This window comes from Parus major, chromosome 2 (assembly GCF_001522545.3).
Source record: "Parus major isolate Abel chromosome 2, Parus_major1.1, whole genome shotgun sequence".
Lineage (NCBI taxonomy): Eukaryota > Metazoa > Chordata > Aves > Passeriformes > Paridae > Parus > Parus major.
Window position 1 is genome coordinate 28,761,333 of NC_031769.1, and position 24,559 is coordinate 28,785,891.

At 35.7% G+C, this 24,559-nt stretch overlaps 1 protein-coding gene across 3 annotated transcripts in view; it reads right to left on the reverse strand.

Moving 5' to 3' along the window:
- Positions 1 to 24,559, reverse strand: part of CRPPA (CDP-L-ribitol pyrophosphorylase A) — a 106,751-nt gene that overhangs the window by 20,894 nt on the left and 61,298 nt on the right. For 2 of the 3 annotated variants that reach the window (XM_015617276.3, XM_015617274.3), the window contains exon 9: positions 23,546 to 23,674. In XM_015617276.3, the coding sequence (XP_015472762.1) occupies positions 23,546 to 23,674 (129 nt within the window). Of the gene's footprint in view, position 1; positions 2,648 to 23,545; positions 23,675 to 24,559 lie in introns of those variants that run through there. The other variant, XM_015617278.3, reaches the window with a different exon arrangement.

Genomic DNA, 24,559 nt, shown 5'->3' on the forward strand with positions numbered 1-24,559 from the left:
AGTCAAGTAGTTGACATGTTTGACTAGCTGTCACTCATGAACTGAAAATTACAATAGAACCTGACAGACTTAAAATCTTATAAATGATACCTAAGAGAAGGCTGGATTGAATTGTACTTCAGAGCAGTTGCTATAGCTCCTCATTAAAACAGCCTTATATTTTCTGCTTGTCTTTCTCTTGCAGGTTTATTTCCAATTTTCCATTTACTGAGTGTCTGAGTAAAAGTTCTATAGGCTAAGTAACAGATATATTCTTAAAGACCTGTGATTCTCTGTCTTCAATTTAATTAACTTGTTCAGAGTCTTTGTATATTACGCAAACATAAGGAAACTCAAATTTCAGGCTACTTGATTCCAAAGATAGTTCAGTGTAGCAAAGAAGGTTCTACAGTGCAAAGCATTAAGTTCAAATATACAGTGGTTTAGTGTACATTAAAAAATGAGAGTTCTTAGAGGAAATGTATTTTTACAATTATATTCTGTTGTGTTATTTTTACAACTTTTGTAACCCGCATGTAGAAAAAATATTAACTGAAAACCCAGATCTAGATACATATATCTAGTAAGAATTCAGCAGAACTTGAAATATTCCAATAACAGGATGGAGATAAAAGAAATTAAAAATCTTTAAATTGGAAAATATTTCCATTCTTCCTTGTGGTAAATGAAAGAGTGGCTCTGCACATTAGAAGTCTCCATTTGCAGTATTTACTACACCTATCCCCCAAGGTAAAGTAAAGCAATTAAATATGAATATTTAAGAGTCCTAACACCTAACTGAGCATAATTGCGATGAGAAGCTCCATAAGCTTCAGAGAGGGTCAACCTAGTATTAATCTTATTTGCATTTGCTAAATGCCTAGATTTATTAAATGAATGACAGGGTATATAAGAAAATGAAACGCACCTGCCAGATACTGTTGCTTAATTCATGGAAGGTATAGAGTGAAGCAACAGATAAATGACACATACAATATGTAACTCACAGATACTGCCTGTCCACCTAAAAGCTCATTTTAACAAGGAAACAAGGGAGCTCTAAAAATTCCAGCTGCATTATCTATAACTGTATGAGTTCATTGAGTCTATTCCCAAGCTGTACCTATCATACCCACTCAGGCAAAGACAATTCTTAAAGAAAATATATTTTCTAGTTCAATCTGCTCAACCTCTGCTACCAATCTATATTCAACAGAGCACTTCCAAGTTGTCTGAAGTTTTCAAATAGGAAGCAAACATGCTGGAGGAAAGAAACTTGAGTCTTCCTGTGGCATGCCTTGTTTCCTCAAACTTCAAAGTCTGAATCATTTCTCAGGAAGTATTTTTTACATCCCTTGTCAAGTCCAGTTCCATCTGTGCTTTAGCTTTCCTGATCCCATCCTTAAACATCCAAGCTGCATCCTTGTACACTGCCAAGGTTACTTGTCCTTGCTTTCACTGGCTAGTGATTTCTCTCCTACTCCTCAGTTTAAAATCCTTGCTCAGAGCTCAAGATATCCCTTCTAACCTGAAAAAAAAAATCCTGACAGTGCTGTAACAGGCATCAACCTGTAGGTATAACTCAACATTTACCACCATATAAAACAAAACTGCGGGCAAAATACCAATACAAAAGCACAATGTACTTTATTATTATACTTTCTAAGAAACACTGTTCTCAGCTATATAACAGATTTCAGTGCACCAGTGAAATCACTGCACACATATATCTTCACTGCCTTCTTAACACACCTCTTGGAATTACCTACTTCTCTTAAAATTTTTAGAATATTATTTTGCATAGAGGTGTTTACTTTTATATGTCATATCAAACACAGTCCTGCTTGCTTAAATTGGAGCGTATGTTTCAGCAAAACTTTCTATCAATAGCAACAAAGTTGAAATGGCATTTATGCAGCATGTGTTTAACAAACACCTGACAGAACACATTATCTGTTTGTTACTAGGTTATTATTGATGCTGGCCTGTACACAGGAGTGTGGTCAGCAGGACCAGGGCAGCATTCCTCTGCCTGTGTTGGTGAGGCACTGGTGAGGCCAGTGGTGAGGTGGCCTCAAAAGTGAGGCCACACCTTAAATCCTGTGTTTGCTTCTGGGCCCCTCACTACAAGAAAGATGGAGGCGCTGAAGCATGTCCAGAGAACAGAGCTGGTGAAGGGTCTGGAGCATAAGTCCTGTGAGGAGAAGCTGAGGCAGCTGGGGATGTTCAGCCTGGAAAAAAGGAGGCTCAGGTGGGGCTTATCACTCTCTACTACCTGAAAGAGGTTGTAGCCACGTGGAGGTCAGCCTCTTCTCTCAGGCAACCAGTGACAAGAAAACAGTAAATGGCCTCAAACTGTGCCAAGGGAGGTTCAGGTTGGACCAGGAAGAATTTATTTTCAGGAATGGTTGTCAGGCATTGGACAAAGTTGCCCAGGGAGGTGGTGGAGTCACAATCACTGAAGGTCTTCAAGAAACTGTTGGTTGTGGCACCTAGTGCCAGGGTCTAGTTGACAAAGTGGTGTTGGATAACAGGTTCGAAACAATGAACTTGGAGGTCTTTTCCAACCTGAATGGTTCTGTGATTATTCACAGACAAGCCTTATAATTGTTCATCAAACCAGCAAGTCACCAGCTGCCTTGTATATGTTGTGAGATAGATGTTTACACTAAAAGAAAAACACTAAGCATTAGAGTGGACAAGCAGGCTGTGTAAAATTGTACAAAGTTGCTATGTTAATACCAGCTGGCTTTAAATGTCCCTGAATACTGTGACAAAACACTTTTTTGGTAACTGCATTCCCACCACTTCAAATTTTAAAACATTCTCTAGTTAATGACCAAAATACTACTGAGCAATAACAATACTTATTGTTTTCACACTTTTTTCATCTTCAGTCTATCAAAATAAATTGCTGTGAATAAAGCAGATGATGAAGTCTCTTCCTACTGAGACAAGATCCTTAAGTACATAATTTTTTTTTTAATTATGAATTGAGCTTCATGAAGAATTTCCCATCACAGTTTGCATTCAATTGTAGGCACACATTACCTTCCCCATCTGCATTGCCTTCCTCATAACTATAGTACCAAGCACAATCCTGAATATCCATCACCCAAAGCAACTCAGGTCTGTGTAGGATGCTCATCTCACTGTAAAAACATATGAACAGCACTGAAATGGAATCACCAGCTCCACTTAGGATCATGCTGCTCTTGAGTAGATGGCAGAATGATTACCACACACAGCCAGCGGAGAGTGCTTAGTGAACTTTGGGTTACATCAGGAAGAATTTCTAATTATCAGTATTTGAGAAATACTACCTGCTCAGGCCAGCCTGCTCAGAATATTCTCTTTTGATGAGGGACATGAACAAAATAACATCTGGAACTCTTTTATATCACCCAACATTGTTAAAGAAAAAAAAAAAAAAAAAAAGCTATTGTCTGACTTGATGATTCATGGTTATAATTTTTCTAGTAACTGTCAGCTTTCTGTTGCCAATTATTTAAATATCAAAATAATACATTTGCCTGAGGCAATAAAAAACAATAAAAATAAGAGTTGGCAGTTATTACTTACATTATAAAAATCTTGATTCCAAGAGTTCATCCAATTAGTAAAAGAATAAATTGCATAGTGTACCTTTTAGCTAAAGTGTTTAATGCTGTTTTCATTTAGATTGTACTTGTGTTCAAGTCCAATAATAGTGAGTGAGAGAGACAGGGATCCATTTTGTGAATCCTGCCATCTGGCACAGGATCCCTTGGAATAGTCACAGAACATCTGTCTAAGCACCAGATGCTCTCAAGGCAGACAGACTACTTGTGTGAGGGGCACAGAGAATAAAAGGTCAGTCAGATGGGTGTCTCGCTGGGCTGGGAGAGGTCTCCTCTCAAGCACAGCCTCTATACTAGCTGCATCCAGGCTTTGGGTTTGACTTGAGCCAAACACCCATTCCAGACCACTTCTGCTCCATACCAGTAGTCAAAAACAAAGGAGATGAGTGGAAATTTCTGGACAGGAGTTAGAAAATAAGGGAAATGAAAACAATTTCGAGTAAATAAAAGTAACAGGTCATTCTGTTGCTGAAGGGAGAAAGGAAAGGGAATATTTGATTATAAAAAGGATGATGCTGCTTTGGGTGAAAGGAAAAGAGAATTTCTTGTACCAAAAATATGAAAGGAGAAGGGAAGATTGCCCAGCAAGACAGAAAGGCAAGCAGCTGTTGTAGGGAGAGGAGAACTGATGCTGCTCTCCAATGCAGGAGGGACAGGAAACTGAAGTCCAGGTTGATATTTTAACCCAGAGAACCCAGGAAAAGAGTATGTCCTGGGGTTTCCTAAATACAGCTATCTTCACCAGGTGGAGCAGCACAGTAAGGGCAGAGAAATGCAATGATGCTGCTGATGACCTTGTAATTAATTACACAGTACACATTTTGTGGATTTTTACTTCAGTCTAATTCAAATCTGAGGCCCAGATCAAGTGTTTTCACTCCAGCAGTTCCAAGGATAGTTATCCCACAAATCTTTGGTTTCCAAAGAGCAGATATATCAGGTGGCTATTTGGTGAAGCGCTTCACCATACTTCATCATCCTTTTGTCTGTCAGACATGGTAACACCAGGTGGCAGAGACAGTGACATGCATCTCCTTTATAAGCCTCTTTTACATGTAGTCAGCCCTTTCTGTTCGTCTTTGTTTCTGCTTTGAGTCTTCCTGCCTTTCCTTACACCATTTCCTTACACCAAGTGCCACCATAAAGCTATCAGAAGTTCCCTCTCTCTCCTACTCCATCTGTAGTAGATACTCTGTGAGAATACCCCAAATGAACTGACTTCATGGAGCCACTTGAGTCTGAGGAGAGAATGTTTTTCAGGAGTCTCTAGCACCACTGCTGCTTTGTCTCTAGTCTCGTACCAGCTGGAGGCATCAGAATCTCTGGATGAGACTGCATCATCCAGGGATAGGGGAGAAAGCATACAGCATGTGCAGAACTTCAGGATGCAAAGGTTTACAGACAAAGCCTTCTGCACAGTTGGCACTGTGATTTCACCATGCTCATAATAAATTACAGGTGCCTATATATTTTTTCAGTTTCAGTAGGCAAAGATAAAATCAAGACTGCTGGGGGCATTTTTCAAAGCATATTTTTTGAAAGTGTATACATAGCTCTATAAGGAGAATGTCTCTCCTCACATGAAGCAGTATGATATGAACAAATCTTGAACCTAGAGATGCTCACATGACTCATGAAAACTCCAGTGGAACTGATACTGGAGGGACAATGACCACTGACAGTAATGGTCAATGGCAAAGACTATGAGTTTCATTAGTCTGTGGTATGAGCAGAATATTTCAGTAGTATATTCCACATGGAGCACTACAATATAATATGATTCCACAGAGGTTCCCTCTGTTATACTAGTGTTACAACTTAACAAAAAACAAACAAAAAAATGAGGCAAAACACCATTAAAATACTTAACATTTGTCAGCTATGCCACGATACTAAAACACTAATACCAGAGGATCACTTCGGGAAGATCCACCTGGGGCTCTTCCTTCCCTACTGCTCAAGTATTGATGCAGCCTGAAAACATTTCTAATTTGACAGCCTAAAGCAGCAATGAATAACTAAAAAGCTTCTCCAAAGCTTCTCAAAGTTTGTTCTGGTGAATCACAGTATAAAACTAGAATTTTACAGTTAAAATGTCCAGAAAATATCTACAAGTCTTATGGGAGTAATTTCTTATTCTTGCAAGTCTTAGCAAATCTGTGTATTTATTTTGGGGGTTAAATTTTACTTTGCAATTCCAGAGGAATAAATGGTCCTACCATTGCTTTATGTCACTTTTATAATCTTACTTTAAAATGCTATCATCATTAATAATAAACTTTCCATTGTCTTTCAAAGTGTAAGTTTTACTGTGCTAATGTTAATTTTTATAGCATTATCAACCAATCTGCAAGAACAGTGGGGTTTTGGGTTTTTTTCAATAGGATATACCAGAATCACTGCAGAACTCAGTTAATTGACACTGAAATTATTTTTCCCTCAGCATCTCAGATGATAATTGGGTCTCTACTGAATGTCTTAATCAGTCATTGAGGAAAGCTTTTTAATATGCATATGCAGGGAAATATGAAGAGTAGTTTGGCACAATCATTTTCATAATTGAGTAGCTGTTACGAATTCCATTTTTGTAAATAGAAGCTTGGAGGAATAGAAACCTGGAGGAAATCTCCACAACTTTCCTGTGCAAACTCTTGCTCCTGAGCTATCCACAATCAAGATATTGAAAAACTGAAGTACCATTACAATGCCAACATGGACTGTAACACTAACTAAACCCTGCTTCTCACAACTAGACCTGCAGACAAACTCTCCATTCTCCTAGGACTCACAGGTTCCAGGCTTCCACCCAGCCTACTTTAAATTCAGCTTCCTTGAATATAATTAACCAAACCCCATATTGTTTATAAACATATATAAATACAAAATAAATTCTGAAATACTGCATAATTAATTTGCATGCCACAAACAGAATCTATATTAAAATAAGTGTTTTTCTTAAACACCATAATTGTGGAATATCAAAGCAATGGAATAAATTAAAATCTTACAAGGTAAAAAAAGCAGGCAAAACAAAACAAAAAACGTACCAAACCCCCACTATTCAGCCTAAAAGCTCAGAGTGAGATAGAATCTTTCCTCTATTCCAAGCTTATGTTGGAGAATGGCTCACCACTTATTCTTTCTCTCAAATCAGATTCTGTATGTTCATTCCTCCCAGACCTTCTTACAAAAGATGACAGGGACTAAGATCTGTATCTCCAGATCTGGCCAGACATCGCATTCCCTAGAATGTGTTCCCCCACACAGAGCATAGCATCAATGGTTGTGTCATCAATCACAGATGCAGAGAAATTAATATAAATGTGATTATTTCTAAACCTGATATCTTGTTGATACTTGAAAAGAGATAAATCACTCTACAAGTATCTCATAAATAATGTTCACTTACAATGAAAGCATTAATAATTGCAATAGTATGCATAAAGATCTACGCAGAAGGCTATTCACCTATCACAGGGTGTGGAAAGAAAAAAACTAATAGCATGAACAGCTCAAAAACTTTGAGGCACAATAGACTTAAAAGACACTAAATGCTGTGGGGAGGAAAATGTGGAATCACACAAAAAACTTGTGAAGTAAAGCTGTGAATCCGTATGCATTCCACTCCTCTGCAGATACTGGCCTGGGGCTACTATATGTCTGAAAGAGGGTGTCTGTGTGGAGATTTACGAATTAACTGCACTTCATTTTCAAAAACTGCTATTCATCATCACATGGTGTTTTCAACAAGGGCAGTGGAGCTAAAATGCTTCAGCTGAAGCCACTAAGTATTTGCTAACTTGATACTGATGTCAATTCTAGGGTGGAGAAAAGCACTGAAATTAAGGATCATGGTAGGCCAATTTCACAGGAATTTTGCAGAGAACGCTATTTTCTGACTTTTACAACTCCTTTCTCTTACTTGAATTTTCACTATACTTCATTCTTCCTCCTCGCTTATACTAAAACCATTGCATCCTACTTCCTTCTCTACTGGAAGAGGCTGATAATCTCTAACAAGTGGGAAAGATGAAATACCAAGAAAATGAACTGTATCACTGGTACTTTTATTTAAATTTTACTGGTCAAGCAAAAGAACAGTTTTGTAGTTGCTCCCACTTTAACACCTTAGCCTTCTCTATGCCATGATGAAAAGTTCATTAATACAATAGCATACCATGTTTCAATATAGGGTGCATTTGTAAGTCCTGATAGGCCTTGAGTGTTCCTGCATGGATGAGCATGTTTAGAAATGTCTTGTTTTAAAATAAACAGTAGAAACTTTAGTAATAAATATATAATCATAATCTGGCTAAAGATGCCTAAAATCCTATTGCCTCTGACTATAATTTTAGAAATGAAAGTATTGCTGACTGATGAGGAAATGTACTATTTATGCTGCAGGGATTGAAAATTAACACTTTTTTATACTCAGTTAAAATTCCAGTCTGCATTATAAAACTTCATTGGTATATAAAATAATTACTCATTGGTACATAAAATAACTCCTCTCTGGACTACCGTGATTAATCCTGCTGGCTTTCTCCTGCTATATTATCTTTTTACTATGATCTATATTATTGCCATGATGATAAACTCATCAATTCAAGACAATACTTGGTCTTTACTGGATAAAACATGTTTATGCAAAATACATGCTCATTGTCCTAAATCACATCTTCAAGATATCTTTCATATGTAGTAAAACATTGTCTCAGTAGATTAGAGCAAATATTTCCAAACATGCCTACAAAGCACAACCCTCAGAAACCTCTTATCTTATTTTAATATCATATCTTTAATCTTATTTTGCTCACTATATCCCTGGAGTGAATATTAAAAAGAAGACCTATTTTACAGTTGCCAAGTGGGGATACATCATCTGAACTGCAAATTTAAATTTAAATGCTTTAGATCTTCTAGAAAGATTAAAAATGTGAGTGGTACTTTCATCTATATTTATGAAGTACGTATTGATAGAGTTTCCAGATTCTGTCAGTAGAAGAGCTTTCCCTCATTCAGAGATGATGTGGTTATTGCAATGTTTTTCCTGCTCTCAGTGCAAGAGTTGTCTACATTCAGTTCAGCCAGCTTATAAATAATTTTACATTAGATGCCTTTTTGAGAAGATAGAGAGGAAATAAACTGTTCAGTGTATCAGTTTTCTATTTTAAAATACAAAGGTTAACTCAAGTGTCAGAACTCAAATATTTAAGGAGTTTCTCTGCAGACTATTTTTAGGATATTTTTGTAGAAAGCATTATATTAGCATATGATTATTTACTTTTTGCCCCACAAGACCCATTGGGGACAGCACTAACAAGTGTGGCAAACTACCAAGACTGGTAAAATAATCATGACTCCACTGTCTACTCCACCCACGCCATAGAAAGCCAAGTTCATTGCAGCTGCCCTGCTCCCAGTCTTTTTTTATTTCTCTCTCCTTCAATCTTCCCTCCTGTCTTGCCTTTTTTCCTCCCCTTCCCATTGAAATGTCTCTTTACCCCTTATTCTCTCCTCTTCCCAGGTGTCCAAGCTGGGGGTGGTTATGAACACATGAAAACCCTACTGCAACTAAAACACATTGTACACTTCCACCAAATAGAAGCAATGAGCTGGAGTACGTTCCCTGTGAAAAAATAATGGGGAAAAAATGTCAAAACCTGTGTGGGGTCTGTTCAAAGTCTTTGTGGAAAGGGCAGCCATAAAGAAAGTTGAAACCCATGGACAACAATCTATGATGAATACAGAGGAATGTCTGCAAATTTCACAGCTGTAGTTTTCACCAGCATCAACAGTGTATGTACAAGAGAGAACATTTTATAGAGCTGAATCACTTGGCTAAATCTGGATTAATCATCAAATTGTATCTCCTCAGTTGGAAGGGACACACTAGGTTCACTGAGTCCAACTCACAGGACAAACCCCAAAATTACATCATGTGCCTGAAAGCATTGTCTCACAAGAAAAGAGTAAAAAATATTCCTAATATTATATTGGCTCTCCCTACCAGGATGCAGTTTACGTTCCTCAGCAAAGAAAGTGGGAAAGAGGAATTTAAAATTAAATTTAATTCCTTTTCTGTAGCTTTGAATCCCACCTTGGCTCATTGTTCAGACTGGACCAAGTCTCCACTAGCAGCAACTCTATCAAGGATCACTGTGAATGGACAGAAGCTAGGACACTACAGTGGCTGCACAGAAGGAGAAGTTCATCAGATACAAAAGAAGTATGCCTAATGCATATACAACCAAGATATTGCTCACTTTTCACAAAGCACAATGTTAGGACAGACTACAAGTATTTTTATATAAGTAAGCAAATCACAAAGCTCAAAAAACATTGCATAGAGTAAATCGACTTTCATCTGCTAAGAAAACTATACAAATAAGAATATTCCTTTCTTAATAGGAGAACCACCTCTATGCATAGCCAGAGAGTTTTTCCTAATGTTACCCAAAAAAGCATCCTATTTTTAAATGGAAAGTTTTTGTTCAGTTTTACATTCATCTTCTATTTACCTTGATTACCAAATAAAGTCAAATCCTTCAGATAAAATGAATTTAGAGAAAACACAATTGGTAAGGATATCAAGTTACAGTGCTTACTAAAGCTTGTAGAAATAATAACCATGCTGCTACTGATGATAAAAATCACAGAAACAAAAAGAGCCATTGGACCAATACCATTGATGTGTACCAGCTTAGCCCAATACCAAAGTACACAATCATAGGATCACAGCATGGTTTGGGTGGGAGGCACCTCTAAAGGTCATCTAATCCAACCCCTCTGCAATGAGTCAGGATGTCTTGAACTAGATCAGATTGCTCAGAGCCCTGTGCAACCTGACTGTGAATGATTCTGGGTTCTGGCCAACCTGTGTGTTTCATCACCCTCATTGTAAAAAAACTTTTTATTTAATCTAAAAACTCTCCTTCAGTTAAAAACCATTAAAGTTTCTAGTGCTCCTCTGCAATAACATTACATTTGCCTGTACACTTGAATGCCTGTGTTCTTTGGCTGAAAAACAGCATCAAGGAGACACAGTTGCTACATAATCAGGATACAGAGGTTTTTTTCTGCAAAACACCTGCCCTAGGATTAAAATTAAAGTTGTTGCTGCACTTCAGTATGGAAACAATGGCAACAGCCATTCACAAACATTCCTTTTCATACCAAACTAATGCTGCCTCAAATTATTTAACAAAGTTTTAGGGTGGACACTGAATATGATTCCCATATTGACACAATTTGGTGCAAGCTTATGCTGTAAATTAGCACTCTGAGGTCCTCTAACCAATGTTCTCATCCCAAGTGAATCTGATCCTTCAAATCCTTAATTATATCAGCAAGTACTCTCTTCAACACAGCTGTACTGCTTCTAGAAAAACGGAATATTAAAACAGAAACTTTCGGGGAAAATGAATCAAAACCAACCCTTGATGGTTTCACCAATGCTTCACAGTTTTTAAGAAAATTTTCTTATCTTAAAATAAGCTTCCCACTCTCTTTTTCTGTAAAGAAAAAGAGCTTAGCTCTGCCCTGTTGTAGCATTTTACTTTGTGGTGGTCTTTAATTTGAGACAAGAGTGAGCATTATTTTCAAAAGGCAACATGAAGAAATATCCTGACTTACAAATAAAGAGAAGCATGCTACTATGATTTGGGCCGTTGCTTTTCAATAATAACCCTGAACATTTCTATATGTCTCTGTGTTCAAAAAGATATTACTCATGTCCTACTTAACCAAGAAGATGTAGGTGGTAATTAGGCATGGAGCCAGTGAGTCTCCAAGCAGTTTCTCTTAATGCTGTTATATCAATTAGTATAAAATATGCCTTTGTCAAATAGAAGACAAGAATGGCTTCATTCATACCATAAAGTATTAGAAAAGGAAAAATATAGAGTTAATTACATAACAATGTTTGCCAAGCAGTAAATAGCTGAAATAGATCCATATACAACATAAATACGTGTTGCAGATGAGCTTTATCAAGTCACATAGGCAAGATGGAAAAAGTTACTACAGAAGAAAAAAATGTTTGCTTAAAGGAATAATCTTGCATTTAGGATGAAGGAGTTGGATGATCGTTTTTTCTGTCACTTAATTCCTATTTTTCGATGCATGAAGAAGAAGCAACATTATTAGCCGCGCATTTTGTTCCACACTGACGTTGAAATCCATCTCTTTTAGAAACATACCAGTTTCAAGCTCTTACAGACATGGCTACAAGGAGTTGCTGGCACATGAAACCACACTGGCTCTTCCACTAGAAATGCAAACCCTGTTAACAGAAGCAGCAGTACAGCTGACAGAACTGCCAACTCACCTTTGCTACTGCTGTGACTGACACACAACCTGTCTATGAAAACTTTCAGCAGCTATTTTCTTACACCACTAAATTTCATTCCCACTCTCACTCTTGGGATGAACTATTTCAGCAAAGAGATTACATTGTTTGGGATAGAAAGAGAGGTTTTTCCAATTCATGTCTGAACAAAGTGGGGTAGTAAGGTACCTTGTAGCAAAACTTGGATCAGTCAGATAAGGAATAAAGGAAAATGAGGAAATCATCTGAGTTGACTAAGCCAGTTATTCAATAAGCTCTAGAAAGATCATAATTAACATTTGTTGGATGATTCTAGGCAGTAAAATGCACTTTTCTCTATCATGAGGGAAAAAAAACATCAATAAATATCAAACAAGCTTTAGTAGAATGTTAAAAACCAAAAGGCTGCACATACAGATAACTGTTATCTTGTCCAAAATTTCTATTTATTGTGAATTTTATGTAAAATCTGAAAAAGTGACATGCCAGTAAGAGTTACTAGTAAGTTAATCAGCAAAATCTGATATCAAGTGGATGTTAATCAACAAAATCTTACATCAACTAGATGCAGATGCATGGTTAGCCCTTATCTAGGAACAGCTAACTACTTAAAATTTGGTTTGGAGTAACCTTTACAAAGTGGAATTTTTACATACAAACAAAAAACATGCTTAATGGAACTTCAGAGTGTAGTAAATCACTCCAAAACATTTTGAAGCTTTATAAACAAAGCAGACTCATCTTCCCTCCAAAAGATTTTGAAACAGTACATGCAGAGAACATATATTTCCATAAAAAAATAACTCTTCATGCTATTTCTTCTAGAGAAATCCTAGTTCAAATTGTCTTCATAAGAAGAGTGTAGAGGGTGTAGAAGCATAACTGTCAATTTCAATATAATAATGATTTGATATGGCTTTATGAGAATAGGCTTGAATTTACTCTTGAGCTACACTGTATTGCAAGACACATCAGGGAAAACTACCTTTAAAACACTTGAGCCAATGCCTAAGGCAATGACAAAATTCTCCTTTAATTTTGACACACCACTAATATTAAGCAGATTTTGTTGTTCAGAAGGGATTCTAATAACATTACTTTTTTTCTTTCTTTCCTGATGGATAACACAATGCTTAAAGAATGTTTTCAACTTAAAATATTTTATCTATAACAAAGTCATCATCTCTGCTTACATAGTTTGAGAATACTCTAAATACAAACTTGTCTCCGGAAGCCTTTTCCATACAAGTTTTTGAATAACTAGATCCTTCACACCAACTACTGCTGAACAGGTTCTAAAAAATCACAAATTGCAGAACCTCAATATTTCAGTATCTTTGCAGAAATATAATTATTTTTAGGCAACATTCATGTCACTGTGTTAATTATTCATCAGGAAGCAAAACAAAAGCTACAATCCTGACTAACACAAACATCTGCAGCATTTTATGGAAGATTTTAAAAATACACAAAATAAATGCAAATTCTGAAACATGAATACCTTTGCTTCAGTTTTAATATTGAAAGAGGCAGACTCCGGCTCAGTTACTGCCACTGCTTTTAAGAAGCAGAATTCAGGCTGTTTTATCTCTACTCTGGGTAACTGCATCATGTTTCACCCAGTTTCCCCATAGTATATATAACAAGGACTTAAAAGTTATGTTGAGATAGATAGATAGCTAGATAGATAGATATAGATAAATTTATATACATCTAGTACAGAAAGAGGGAGAATGTTCAGATTGAAATTTATTATCTACAGAATGAGTGAAAGCTGCACAAGAACAGGAGTCTGCACAAGAAACTGAGCTTCACCCTGACCCTTTCAAGTCCTTGAAAGAAGAAATTTGACTTTTACAGAAGGAGCTAATACGCCCAACGTTTCCAAAGGCAGAGCAAAAAGAGAGACAAAGTCCACTCTCTTCTTCAGAGGAAAAGGCACATGCTGTCCCTTTTGACACCATAATTTATTTTGGTTTATGAACTCCATGAGCTCGTAAACATAGTTATGCCATAATTCCACAGAAGAGTCTTTGTGCCTTGAACATGGCAAGCATAGAGCACACTTTGAGGACAAAAATCAAAAGCTGAACTATGGAACTGGTATCTGCCCTAGTAGAAGAAAAGTTCTGAACCCATTTTACCTCATTTTGAATAATGAAAGCCCTCACAAGACAGGGAAAAACATCTAAAATTGCACAGTTCTGGGAGCAAGTAACCATAAAAGTTGGTGTGAACAAAGTATATCTCATTATACTCCTGTTGTTTAAGTAGAAATCACACATGATCTCCATCTTTCGTATCATTTGCTAAAATTTTCCTACAAAATCAACACCTGGTCTGCTAAATTTAAGCACAGAACACTGGAATTAAATAATCAAGGGAAAGACACTTGAGCTCATAGCTGCATAAGAATGGAAAGACTAAGTCAAGGAAAAAGTTGAAGGCAGAGGTTCTGCCAAAAATGTGCATTCCATGCTGCTGCCAGTACCACACAGGTTGAATAAAACTCAAGTGTAAACAATCCCATTTTTAAAAATATTCTGCTTGGTAGAAACTTCAAAGGGGAAAACAGTTGTAAATCAAGAAGATTTATATAAGTACATTGCGAAGTAATGGGCCGTGATGCTCAATAGAAAATATGACCTCTGACCTGGTGAGAAAGTACACTGTAAGGCTTGGAATATGGTTAAAATATTAGTTAGGAGAATGAATAAAAATTGGCTTAGGAAAGCAACTCCTCAAATAATGTTTTAAAACCAAATTTAATGAGTTCAGATTGAAAATGCTGGAAAATCTGTAATGGTGACATTTTCCATTTTTATTCAATCCAAGTATTCAACTGGAAAATAACTTCCAGGAAATACTTTACAACAAAATCCAGATGAAAATCACTACCCAGTGGAGGTTTCCTATGATCTTCCTCTAACTTCTGTTAAGCCTCAATCCATGCCTTTCCATGTCTTAAGAGAACAGTTTAATCTAACTTCAAACGCTTTGCATCTCATAGTCTTGAGATATGAACATATTTTCATATTCAGATGTTGCAAAACATATTTAGATGAAAGCCAGATGAAATGTTTAGAAACTTAACATTAGTGAGATGAAGCTGCCTCGAGATTTGCTCCTGTTATCTCTGAATGTTAAAAAATAAATAGCCTTCAGCAACCACAAGCCAGCACCAGAATGCACTGTGATTGTTCTGGCCTTATCATTAATGAACAGAAGCAACAGGTTCCCAGTGCTGTGCATCATCTCTAGTTTAAAAATTGCCTTAATAGGCACAACAGTGTGGTATTAATTCCCAATTTAAAACAAGAAAATTCTGAAAAGATACAGAGAACTACAGAATAGAAAGCTGTAACTCTGTACCAGAAAATTAAACAATTAAATAATCATCAGTAATAGCAGAGAGCAAGTTAAGATGATGATAAAGTCAACATGTCTTTGTTTTTAAGTTTGAATATGCATTCTTACTGTATTTCTTCAAAGGAGTGTGTGACTATTAATTGAAATTACTGTGATTTTCAAGACTTTCAGCAAAATTCCTCCCCAAAGTCTTTTAAGAAAACCAGCATTCCAGGACATAAGACAGAAGATCTGCCAGGGATAAATCCCTGCTCAAAAGACTGGGTAGAGTGGGTAGGAGAAAATGCTTAGTCCTCAGAAGAGAACCCACATAGTTCAGGTAGGATTTGTTAAAGGATCTATGTTGTTCAACATTCATAAACAAACTGTAAAAAATAGTAAGTAATAATACAAGTTTGCTTATGATAAGAAGTCCATTAGGGTAGTGGCTGACTGGCATGGAAAGCAGGAAGTTCATTATAAACTGAGTTACTAGATAATAAAATGATAAATGAAGCTGAATATAAGTGAATGTAAAACAATTAATCCATATTTCAAATTTTAAGTTATCAGATCTCAGCAGACCAGAAGCAATCCCCTGTGCTTAGGACACTACTTTGTCAAGAACCACCTCTCTTTCTTTATTTTCCAGTCTATGTAGTTGTACATTAGGGGGCACAAAGGAGGCTAAAAGTTTGCACAGATCTCAGAAGATGAGCATGGAACAGAAACCCATCAGGGCTAATACTTCCACAGAAAACCTTTCTGGCTCAGGAAATACTTAATTAGCTATTATTTAGTGTAAGAAGAAAATTGTGCCATATATGCTTCCCCTGACCTGTTTCTTTCCTAGGGATTTCCTTACAGCTACTGTTGGATGCAAGACCATGACCTAGATAAACTGATCTAGTCCTTTATGGCCATCTTTGATGGTGAGATATTGCAGCATAATAAATCCCACTACAGTGAAACCCAAACCTGGGATGCATCAGGACAGATACTTCCAGAGGAGATGGGTGACAAATCTAAAAAAGGTTCAAGTGCACAAAGCAGCTACTAGGATAGACAGGGTATCACTGGGATCTCATGGCTGTGCACAGGGTGGGATATTTTTCATTCTTGACATTATTTGCCATGTGTAATATCATGTATTATTTTTAAATACTTCAGCACTGGATATGATCCATAATGAATGACTCTCGCTGAACAATCAGACAAATAAGATTTAGGGCTTAGTGTCTCAAACACATCCAGAAACACCAACCATACATAGGTCTTCCAGCCCTTCTAAAGAAATACCCCAAAGTTAGCCTGAGTCTGGATTACTTGACTCCTGCTAGTATATAGCAGGAGAGGATGAAAGAGGAAATTAATACTCACGATATAGTTTTGATGGTTACTGCCTCTATTGCACAAATTTTAGGAATTACCACACTGAAAGGATTTCAGCAAAAGCCTGCAGAATAGTTACAATCACTACAATGATTTCAGCTTGAAGGCTGAAGAGTTTCCTAAGTTTTCCTGGCCCAACATAGTGATGAAAATGTGCTACAACCTTTGCATACTTTCACTAAAAAGCTAACCTCTGCACTGAAGCTGGAAAGTTATCTGAAGAATTTCAGCCATATTTTTAATTGAAAATGTGCACTCAAAATACAAAAGCTCATTAGAAAACTAACACAACCTGTTAACATTTTTTAAATGCCTCTTAAGGACATGGTACAATTTCAGCAAACTTCTTTATTACTGTTGTTTTATGTAATCAGAGCTAAGCCAGGAAAAAACAGAAGTATTCTGTACTATAGGTATTTTAGTTACCTGCTAAATGATGCCTCCAGGGGACAGCATGGAAGCCAAGTGAGAAGATTAATTTTTGATGCCCAACTTAGACAGTACAAACATCACTTTAAGTGGAGAATTGCAGTACTAACAATTCAAAAGTGCAACTGTCCTTAAACAGATGCAATGGACTTCAGAGGTTTCTGTCAGGCAGGCTAGCAATGGAAAAAAAAGTTAAAAGCCATTTGTTTGCAAACAAAATTTTGTGTCAAAGACCTTTCATCATAAATGTTTATGTTTCCATTAAGAGATAAGAGGTCAACATCAAAGAAATAAAAATCAGAATAACTCATACTATCAGATTTGAGATGAAACTCAGATTTGATGCTCATAGTATTTGTTTTTGCAAATGGTTCCAATTCAGTGTTTATTTCCTATCACAATAAAGTAGCCAGAATAATTGATACCAACATACTTTTCTAAGTTCCTATATTGTATATCACGTATTTTCCTTTCCATTAGAGAGATCAGTAGTTCACCTCAAATCCACTTGTTCCCTAAATTTTTCATACTAAGAAGCTATTTTAGAGGAATATCTTTTATACAGTTAAAATATCCACAAAGGAAACAACTGGAAACCTTTATTGACTAACACTGTCAGAATGGCTGAACTGAGATATAAGAGCAAGAACATTTAAAGGCCATTTCATGAAGCCATGACTTTTAGGATATACATCCTAAAAGGATATAGTATACACATATTTTTAGGATACATCCCTTAATCACTTTCGCTGACAAGTTCATGGAAGAACTCTGGTTTCTCCAATTATAAGATCAATAGCTGAAACAAGTCTAAAGAGGTCATGTGTAAAAGGCATAAAATATTAACCTCATAGTTTTCTGTGCAGCTTGTTAAACTCCCAGAACTTGTCATAGCAGAGACAAATTGAGCAACTTTCTGACCTTTCTCTGATAAAAACCTACACAGTTATTTAATGAAAGCCCTGAAGATTACCAATTATTATCCTTAAAAGCCCATCTTCCTCAGACTGGGAATGAGAAATTAGTTTGTGAAAATCTTCATTTGAGTGCTTTTAGAAGACTTGCAAATCTTTAGAATATCCACTGGTTTGTTACCTGTTTTGGCTAGAAGAGGAGAAGGAGAAGAGGAAAACAGCTTGAGGGGAAACAAGAGAACAGAGAAAGGTATCAAGAGAAAAAGAGCAAGAAAATGAAAGAGCATGTATGCATGCATTCGAGGTAGATACACTAAAACTCTGAAATAAAAGAATAGCAATTCCAAGTTTTTGATCAATATTATTCAGTATTAAGCTTCAGGATATCTACTTAAATGAGTAGCAGCACAGCCAAGCAGCTGTGCTTCCCACAATGTCACACACCAGAGTGTTGCAAGCAGAAGTGAAGTTGCAAAGTTCTGTGTTTATGACCTTTCCTGACTCAAAACTCCCATAACATTTTGGAAAAATTTGAACTCATACATTTCTTAATTGACTAATGTGCCAGAGACATGCTCTTTTTTAATTTCTTGACATTCTTTGAATTGTACAAAGCAGATGCAAAAGTCCAGTTTGATCAAATAGATTTCAGTTAAAAATACAAAGCCATGTTTGTAAATCTTTCTCATCATGTCAGTTCCACTTGTTGCAAAATATGCATTCATGACTGATTGCAGATAATACTAATAATTAAGGATAAATACGTGTCAACCCTCCATAAATATCAGTTTCTGGTTTTACTGGTGAATGACTAGCTATGAGTTTGTATTAAGAAACTTAGAGATTCTGATTTCTATGAGCCAATCCATATAGAAAGTTTTAGACTGATTTGGTTTTCCTCTTTGTCCCAAACTCTGTGGAAACAAGACCACTCTGGCTCATCACATAATATGCACAATTTCCTCGATGAAAGAGTTAATAGTCCATAGGACCACAATATTTAAAAGTTCAGCATCTGCCTCTTGAAAATACTAAAAAGCAGTTACTTGGCCTTAATGATTTCTAGGAGTAAATGTAAGTTTCCATATTCATTATAATCTATTATGTCATTGTAGCTGAAATAAAAAAAAAATCATTTTGTGAAAAGTGAGGTCTCCATGCAGCATCCCAACCATTTTAATTAAATTGAAATAATTTGATCAATTCTATGCTGATTATTAGAGAATTTAGAAGCATGCAGGGGTCATGTAGGGCAGAACCTATTTGTTTTTAATGAGTTTCCAAAGTTTTATTTTGTGATTTTACTTCATTTTCCCTCGAGGCTCATTATCTCACTACTGGTTGCCAAACCACCTTCTACTTTGTGGATTATCCCATTGAGGGGTGTGTATGCCTCTTTTGAGAAACACTGCCTTAATGTTTGCCCATAATACTATTTTAAGGGATCTTTGATGAAAAAGAAATCATAAATGTTTACCTTTGGGGTTTACCAAGACAGACATAAAACACTTCTAGCACACTAAGTATTTCTTGGGCCATCAACCACACTGCAGATGGGCCTCTTGTCTTCAAAAAGTATTTAAGGCTACAGTAAGTGTCCAGTATGTTTGCATAAGAAATCACTCAGAGTTCAGGTTTCTTTTAGTTTCGAGCAGCTTTATAAGAATTATTCTATTGCGTCATTTGTCTCTTTTTAGTGTAGGTACTGTGATTTTTCTGGCTGTCAGTTGTTCCTTTATCTTAACCAAACAGGCGTTTTGGAGGCAAAGTATTTGGGCTCACCTTACCCTAGGCAAGCCTTAGCACATATTTGCTGCTCTTACAAAACATTCTGTCAGTGCTCCTCTAAAGAAGAATTATTTTGAATTAATGCAGTTCCATAACCAAGATATATTAACATTACTTTCTTAGTTTAAAGCTTTCTTATGTCCATCCAAATGTGCTTTATTTTGGACAATTACAGTTCCTTTTTATTCCCTGTGAACAGTAACGAAGTCATTACTGAAACCTACAGACCAAGATCTTATTCCTGTAACTTTTTCAAAAGCTGTTGAATTTGAAATCCCATGCTAGGGAATACTTCTTATATTCTCTTTTGATTATTTTATAGATTATTTTTTTTATAATAAGTTTAAAGATAATGTGTGTGTGTGTGTGTGTGTGTGTGTTTGTGTGATCAAGGCCCACTTTCAGTATTATTTCATTGTTGAAAACATAGAACAACAACATGTAGCTGAGGTATCCTCCCAAATCTTGTGGCTCAAATTATATAAATCAATACTTTTAATATATATCCATGCAGGCATGGATGCAATGATTTGACACTAGCTTTCATATTCTTTGAGTTTTTAGCAGTTCTTAAGGTTCCTTCTAAGTACAACTTTATTTAAGAATACCTTGGCTTCTTCATATAGGTTTTCCTCCTAATATTCAGAATTTGCTTTCTCCATTACATCCTACTTGACCATTATTAAAACAAAGATTCTTATTCTAATACTTAATAATACTATGGCAGTCATTGTTATTTTCAAGGTGAACTTGTCATTAAATTAAGAAGTTGGAATTTTACTAACATTTTCATCAACACTTGCCAGTAATAGCATCCATAAAAAACAGACCTTTCTCCTTATTTTTAATTCACCTTGCTTATCAGCTATTTCCTTCAAATTATCTGAAAAATGATCCAAAACTAATTCTATAAGTTCAGACTCTGGATGCTGAATACTCTTTGGCCCTTCATATTTAGAAGGTGTAAACTATTTCTAACATTGCAGAACTGTTTTATTTAAAAAAAAACCAAAAAACAAGCAATTTAAATTAACAGTACTTTCAGGATGCAAATGAGAGGTTTTATGAAGTGAATCCAATCTGCATATCAATAGACATAATGTGGTATCCCATGCATGATGTTTATAAGAGAAATAACTATTTGTGTACCAGCTGCAACCATGCGCTTGTTATAGGCAAATGAAAGGTAAAAAGCAGGTCATTTATACAGCACAATAAAATTGTTTCCTTTAATTCTCCGGATTAGCTTCTTGGTGTATCAAATAGTCATAAAAATACTTCATATCTTTTTCTAAATACCAAACAAACACTGTATTTAAGCAGTGAAAAAAAAAGGCTCATACTTTTTCTTAGGGTTTCACAGCTCCTTCAATACTATCAAGCTGAACTCCTTGGTTCTAAAAGCATAATTTCCACTTCCAAAATATAAAAAAGAAAAAAATCTATATTTTCAAAATATATTTATTACATCAAACTTGTTTTTCTAATGCAAAATCTTAAAGACTGCCCCCATTTTCTTTTATATCAACATATCCTTACACAAACCTAATCATATATTCCTTCAAAACATAATTTCACCTGAATATTACCATGGCCATGTCTCAATAAATTCCCTTTTTTTTTTAAATTAAGAAATGTGTATCTATCAACTGTATATGTCTGGTAGTGATGATATAAACCTGTCAGGTAGAGTAAAGCTCCATGAAGTAACCTGTCATCACTCTTTTCCTGAAATAAACTATAGCTTTCTGGGAGTTCTAGAAAGCATCTAGTGACAGACATTATTGCAATAATAGGTGCTAATATCCTGCACTAGCACAGATGCTTTATATGTTTCTACTTCTTCTGGACTCCACATCATGCCTACATGAAATTCCATCCTCAAACATGGAACTCACCTGTGGAACTCACATATCTATTAGTGGCTAATACTGTGGTGATTCTCAAATCATGCTCTGGACTTAAAATTTAAAATAAATAAATAAATAAAAACTGTTTTAGAGATGTTTTTTCATGTAGAAAATTGCTTTTGTTCATACTCTCTGAGTCCCACTCAGACCAGCATTAAATTTGGGGCTATGTAATTTCTAGATCCATATGTCAAGCCTTTACATAGGTCTTTACCTAGAAACAATTATGTTCTATATAGATCTGCAGCCAAAAGTAAACTTGATCCATATATCACATATATACAAATGATGTGTACTACATATTCTTTTGCTATCAATCAAAGTAGACAGCAGGAACTCAAGACTATATACCTGTCATTGTGAGCAGGGACATGTTTTAAAACCATTTTAAAACAAGACAGCTAGAAGCAGTTTACTTACTTTGTGAAGTGTTTTAGTCTATATGACTTTCTCCATGCTAATAAGTGATGATTCTGCCTGCAGTGATCTTACATAATGATTCTAGCTTTTTATTTTCAAAGAATGGAGGCAGCAGTCTGCTGCACTCCTCTTATCACCACAGATCAAGAATTCCCACTCAGATCTCAACTGCTTTTATATGTGCCTGTTAATATTAAAATGTCTTGGTGCCATGCACATCAAAATCCACTGATGATTATAGAATATTTTTCTTTCTTCCAGTTACTATTTGTTACTATCCACATATGTCTATTTGATTCTCTTGCATACAAAATCATACACACACAATCTAAAGTCTAAAAGGCAAAAACTGCAGTGAGACTAAAGCAATATTTGAAATGTTATTTTTTACCATGATAAGGTGACTCTTAGACCTATATTTCAATAGTTATTCAAATTATTTTTTACCAAAAGAAGCCAAAATTCACCCTTAAAAAATGGGTTTTGATAGCAGCAGAAAGAAAACTGAACAGTTGCATATCCTTCAGTGTTTGACAAACGAGATGAACTAATGTCATATAATAGCAATATTCATATTGTGTTGGCATTAAGTCTATAAAAGCATAAACTGATAGGTATTGACACAGCTCTTAATAAAGCAATATAATTTGATGGGAAAAATCAAGTGTTTGGTATACCAGAAAGTGATATAAAACTAAAGCCACGTTTAATTAATTCTATATAAACCCAAACACATAATTAAATCTAAAAAAAAAAAGCAGTTAAGATTACATTTATTCCTCATTATTAAATTTTCTAGCTTACTTCTTCCTTCACTGTTTACTGAGTTAAGAAGCTGCAAAACTATATCTGCACTGGAGGCAAGGCAGCCCATTCTTCTGGTTGACAGAATATGTTTCCCAGGCAAGTGGTTTATTTTTAAATAGCTTTTGTGAGTACAAAGTATGTTGGAGTGCTAACTCTTTTTGCCTCCAGCTGAGGCAATTTGCTGCTATTACAGACACTGTTTCAACACCTATACACCATGCCCTTCCTGTCACCTGAATACCAAACCCTGTTTTGATGAGGGACATAAAATAGTGCAGAACCACTGACTGAATGTACTTTCACTCTTTTTCTCTTTTTCCAATGCTGGAAAAAGCAAGTTCCCAAGCAGAAAATCAAAAGAGGGTCCTGATGTTTTCATGCATTTCTAAAAAATGTTTACCATTTATTCCTCTCTAATCAAAAGCTTACATTTTTGTCTATAACTACAGGCTTGTCTGAATTTTGAACAAGAACAGGCAAGAATCTTTCCAAAAAATCCTTTTCATGTCATATTTATTTCCCTTTGACTTTGGTTTAAATGAAGGTTCTATCATTAATCATATAAATTGCAAAAGAAGATAATTTGCACACAGAATGATAATTACATACCTTATGTTGGATAAGGAGACCATAAACCAAAATATTTTTCTTTTTAGTTTCTCTTGCAAATTTCTTGATTGTAGTTAGGTCTTCCATCCCAATGCTGAAAGAATTATTTTCTGAACTATCCAAGTGCACCTGCAAAAGAAAAGATGACAAAAAACCAAAATCCACGTTTTCCATAGCGTGCCATTTTATACTGATGGTTTTTAGTAGCTCATTTTTATGTGTTAAGCACACATAAAAATACAAACTATAAAAGGCTTTTCTTAGATAGCTTCTATTTACTGAATTCTACTACGAACATGTCATGCATCTTAAAAATAATTAAATTTGAAAACAAACAATATTCTTTTATAAGCTGTGGACTAACTTTCAGAGGAGGTTTTTTGGTTTGTTTGGTTTTTTTACTATCAGAGGACTATAGAATACATGTGTCTTTCGTAAGTATCTTGAAGGTTTTCAAGCTTGAAGGTTTTCAAGACATAACTGAATTCTTTAAAGTTTCATTAGAAATTTACTATCCTTTCAGTATAGCATATTAGTTGCCTAAATTGGATTAATTTCAAGATAATACTTTAATTATAAAAAGCAGGAACTACCTCAAAAGAAGGTAGGGCTATGACTATCCTGAACTGTTGGTCAAGGAAAGGCAAGTCTCATTTCCATCAGGAATGCTGCACAAACATTGCAGGTCTTAAAGGACCTGAACTGAGTTCAAGAAGTGTTTGGACAAAACTTTCAGGCACATAGTGTGATTCTTGAGGTGCCCTGTGCAGGGCCAGGAGTTGGACTTTTGATGATTCTGATGGGTGCCTTCCAACCTGGCACATTCTATGATTCTATGAATTCTCTCCTTGGTATCCTGTGCAGGGTCAAGAGTGGGACTCAATGATCATTGTGGGCCACTTCCAACTCAGAATATTCTGTGCTTCTATAACTGGTATTTCAGTTATATGAAGGGACATATCAACTAGCTCAATGCTTTCCCAAGTCTTATGCATTCCACATCTTAATCAATTT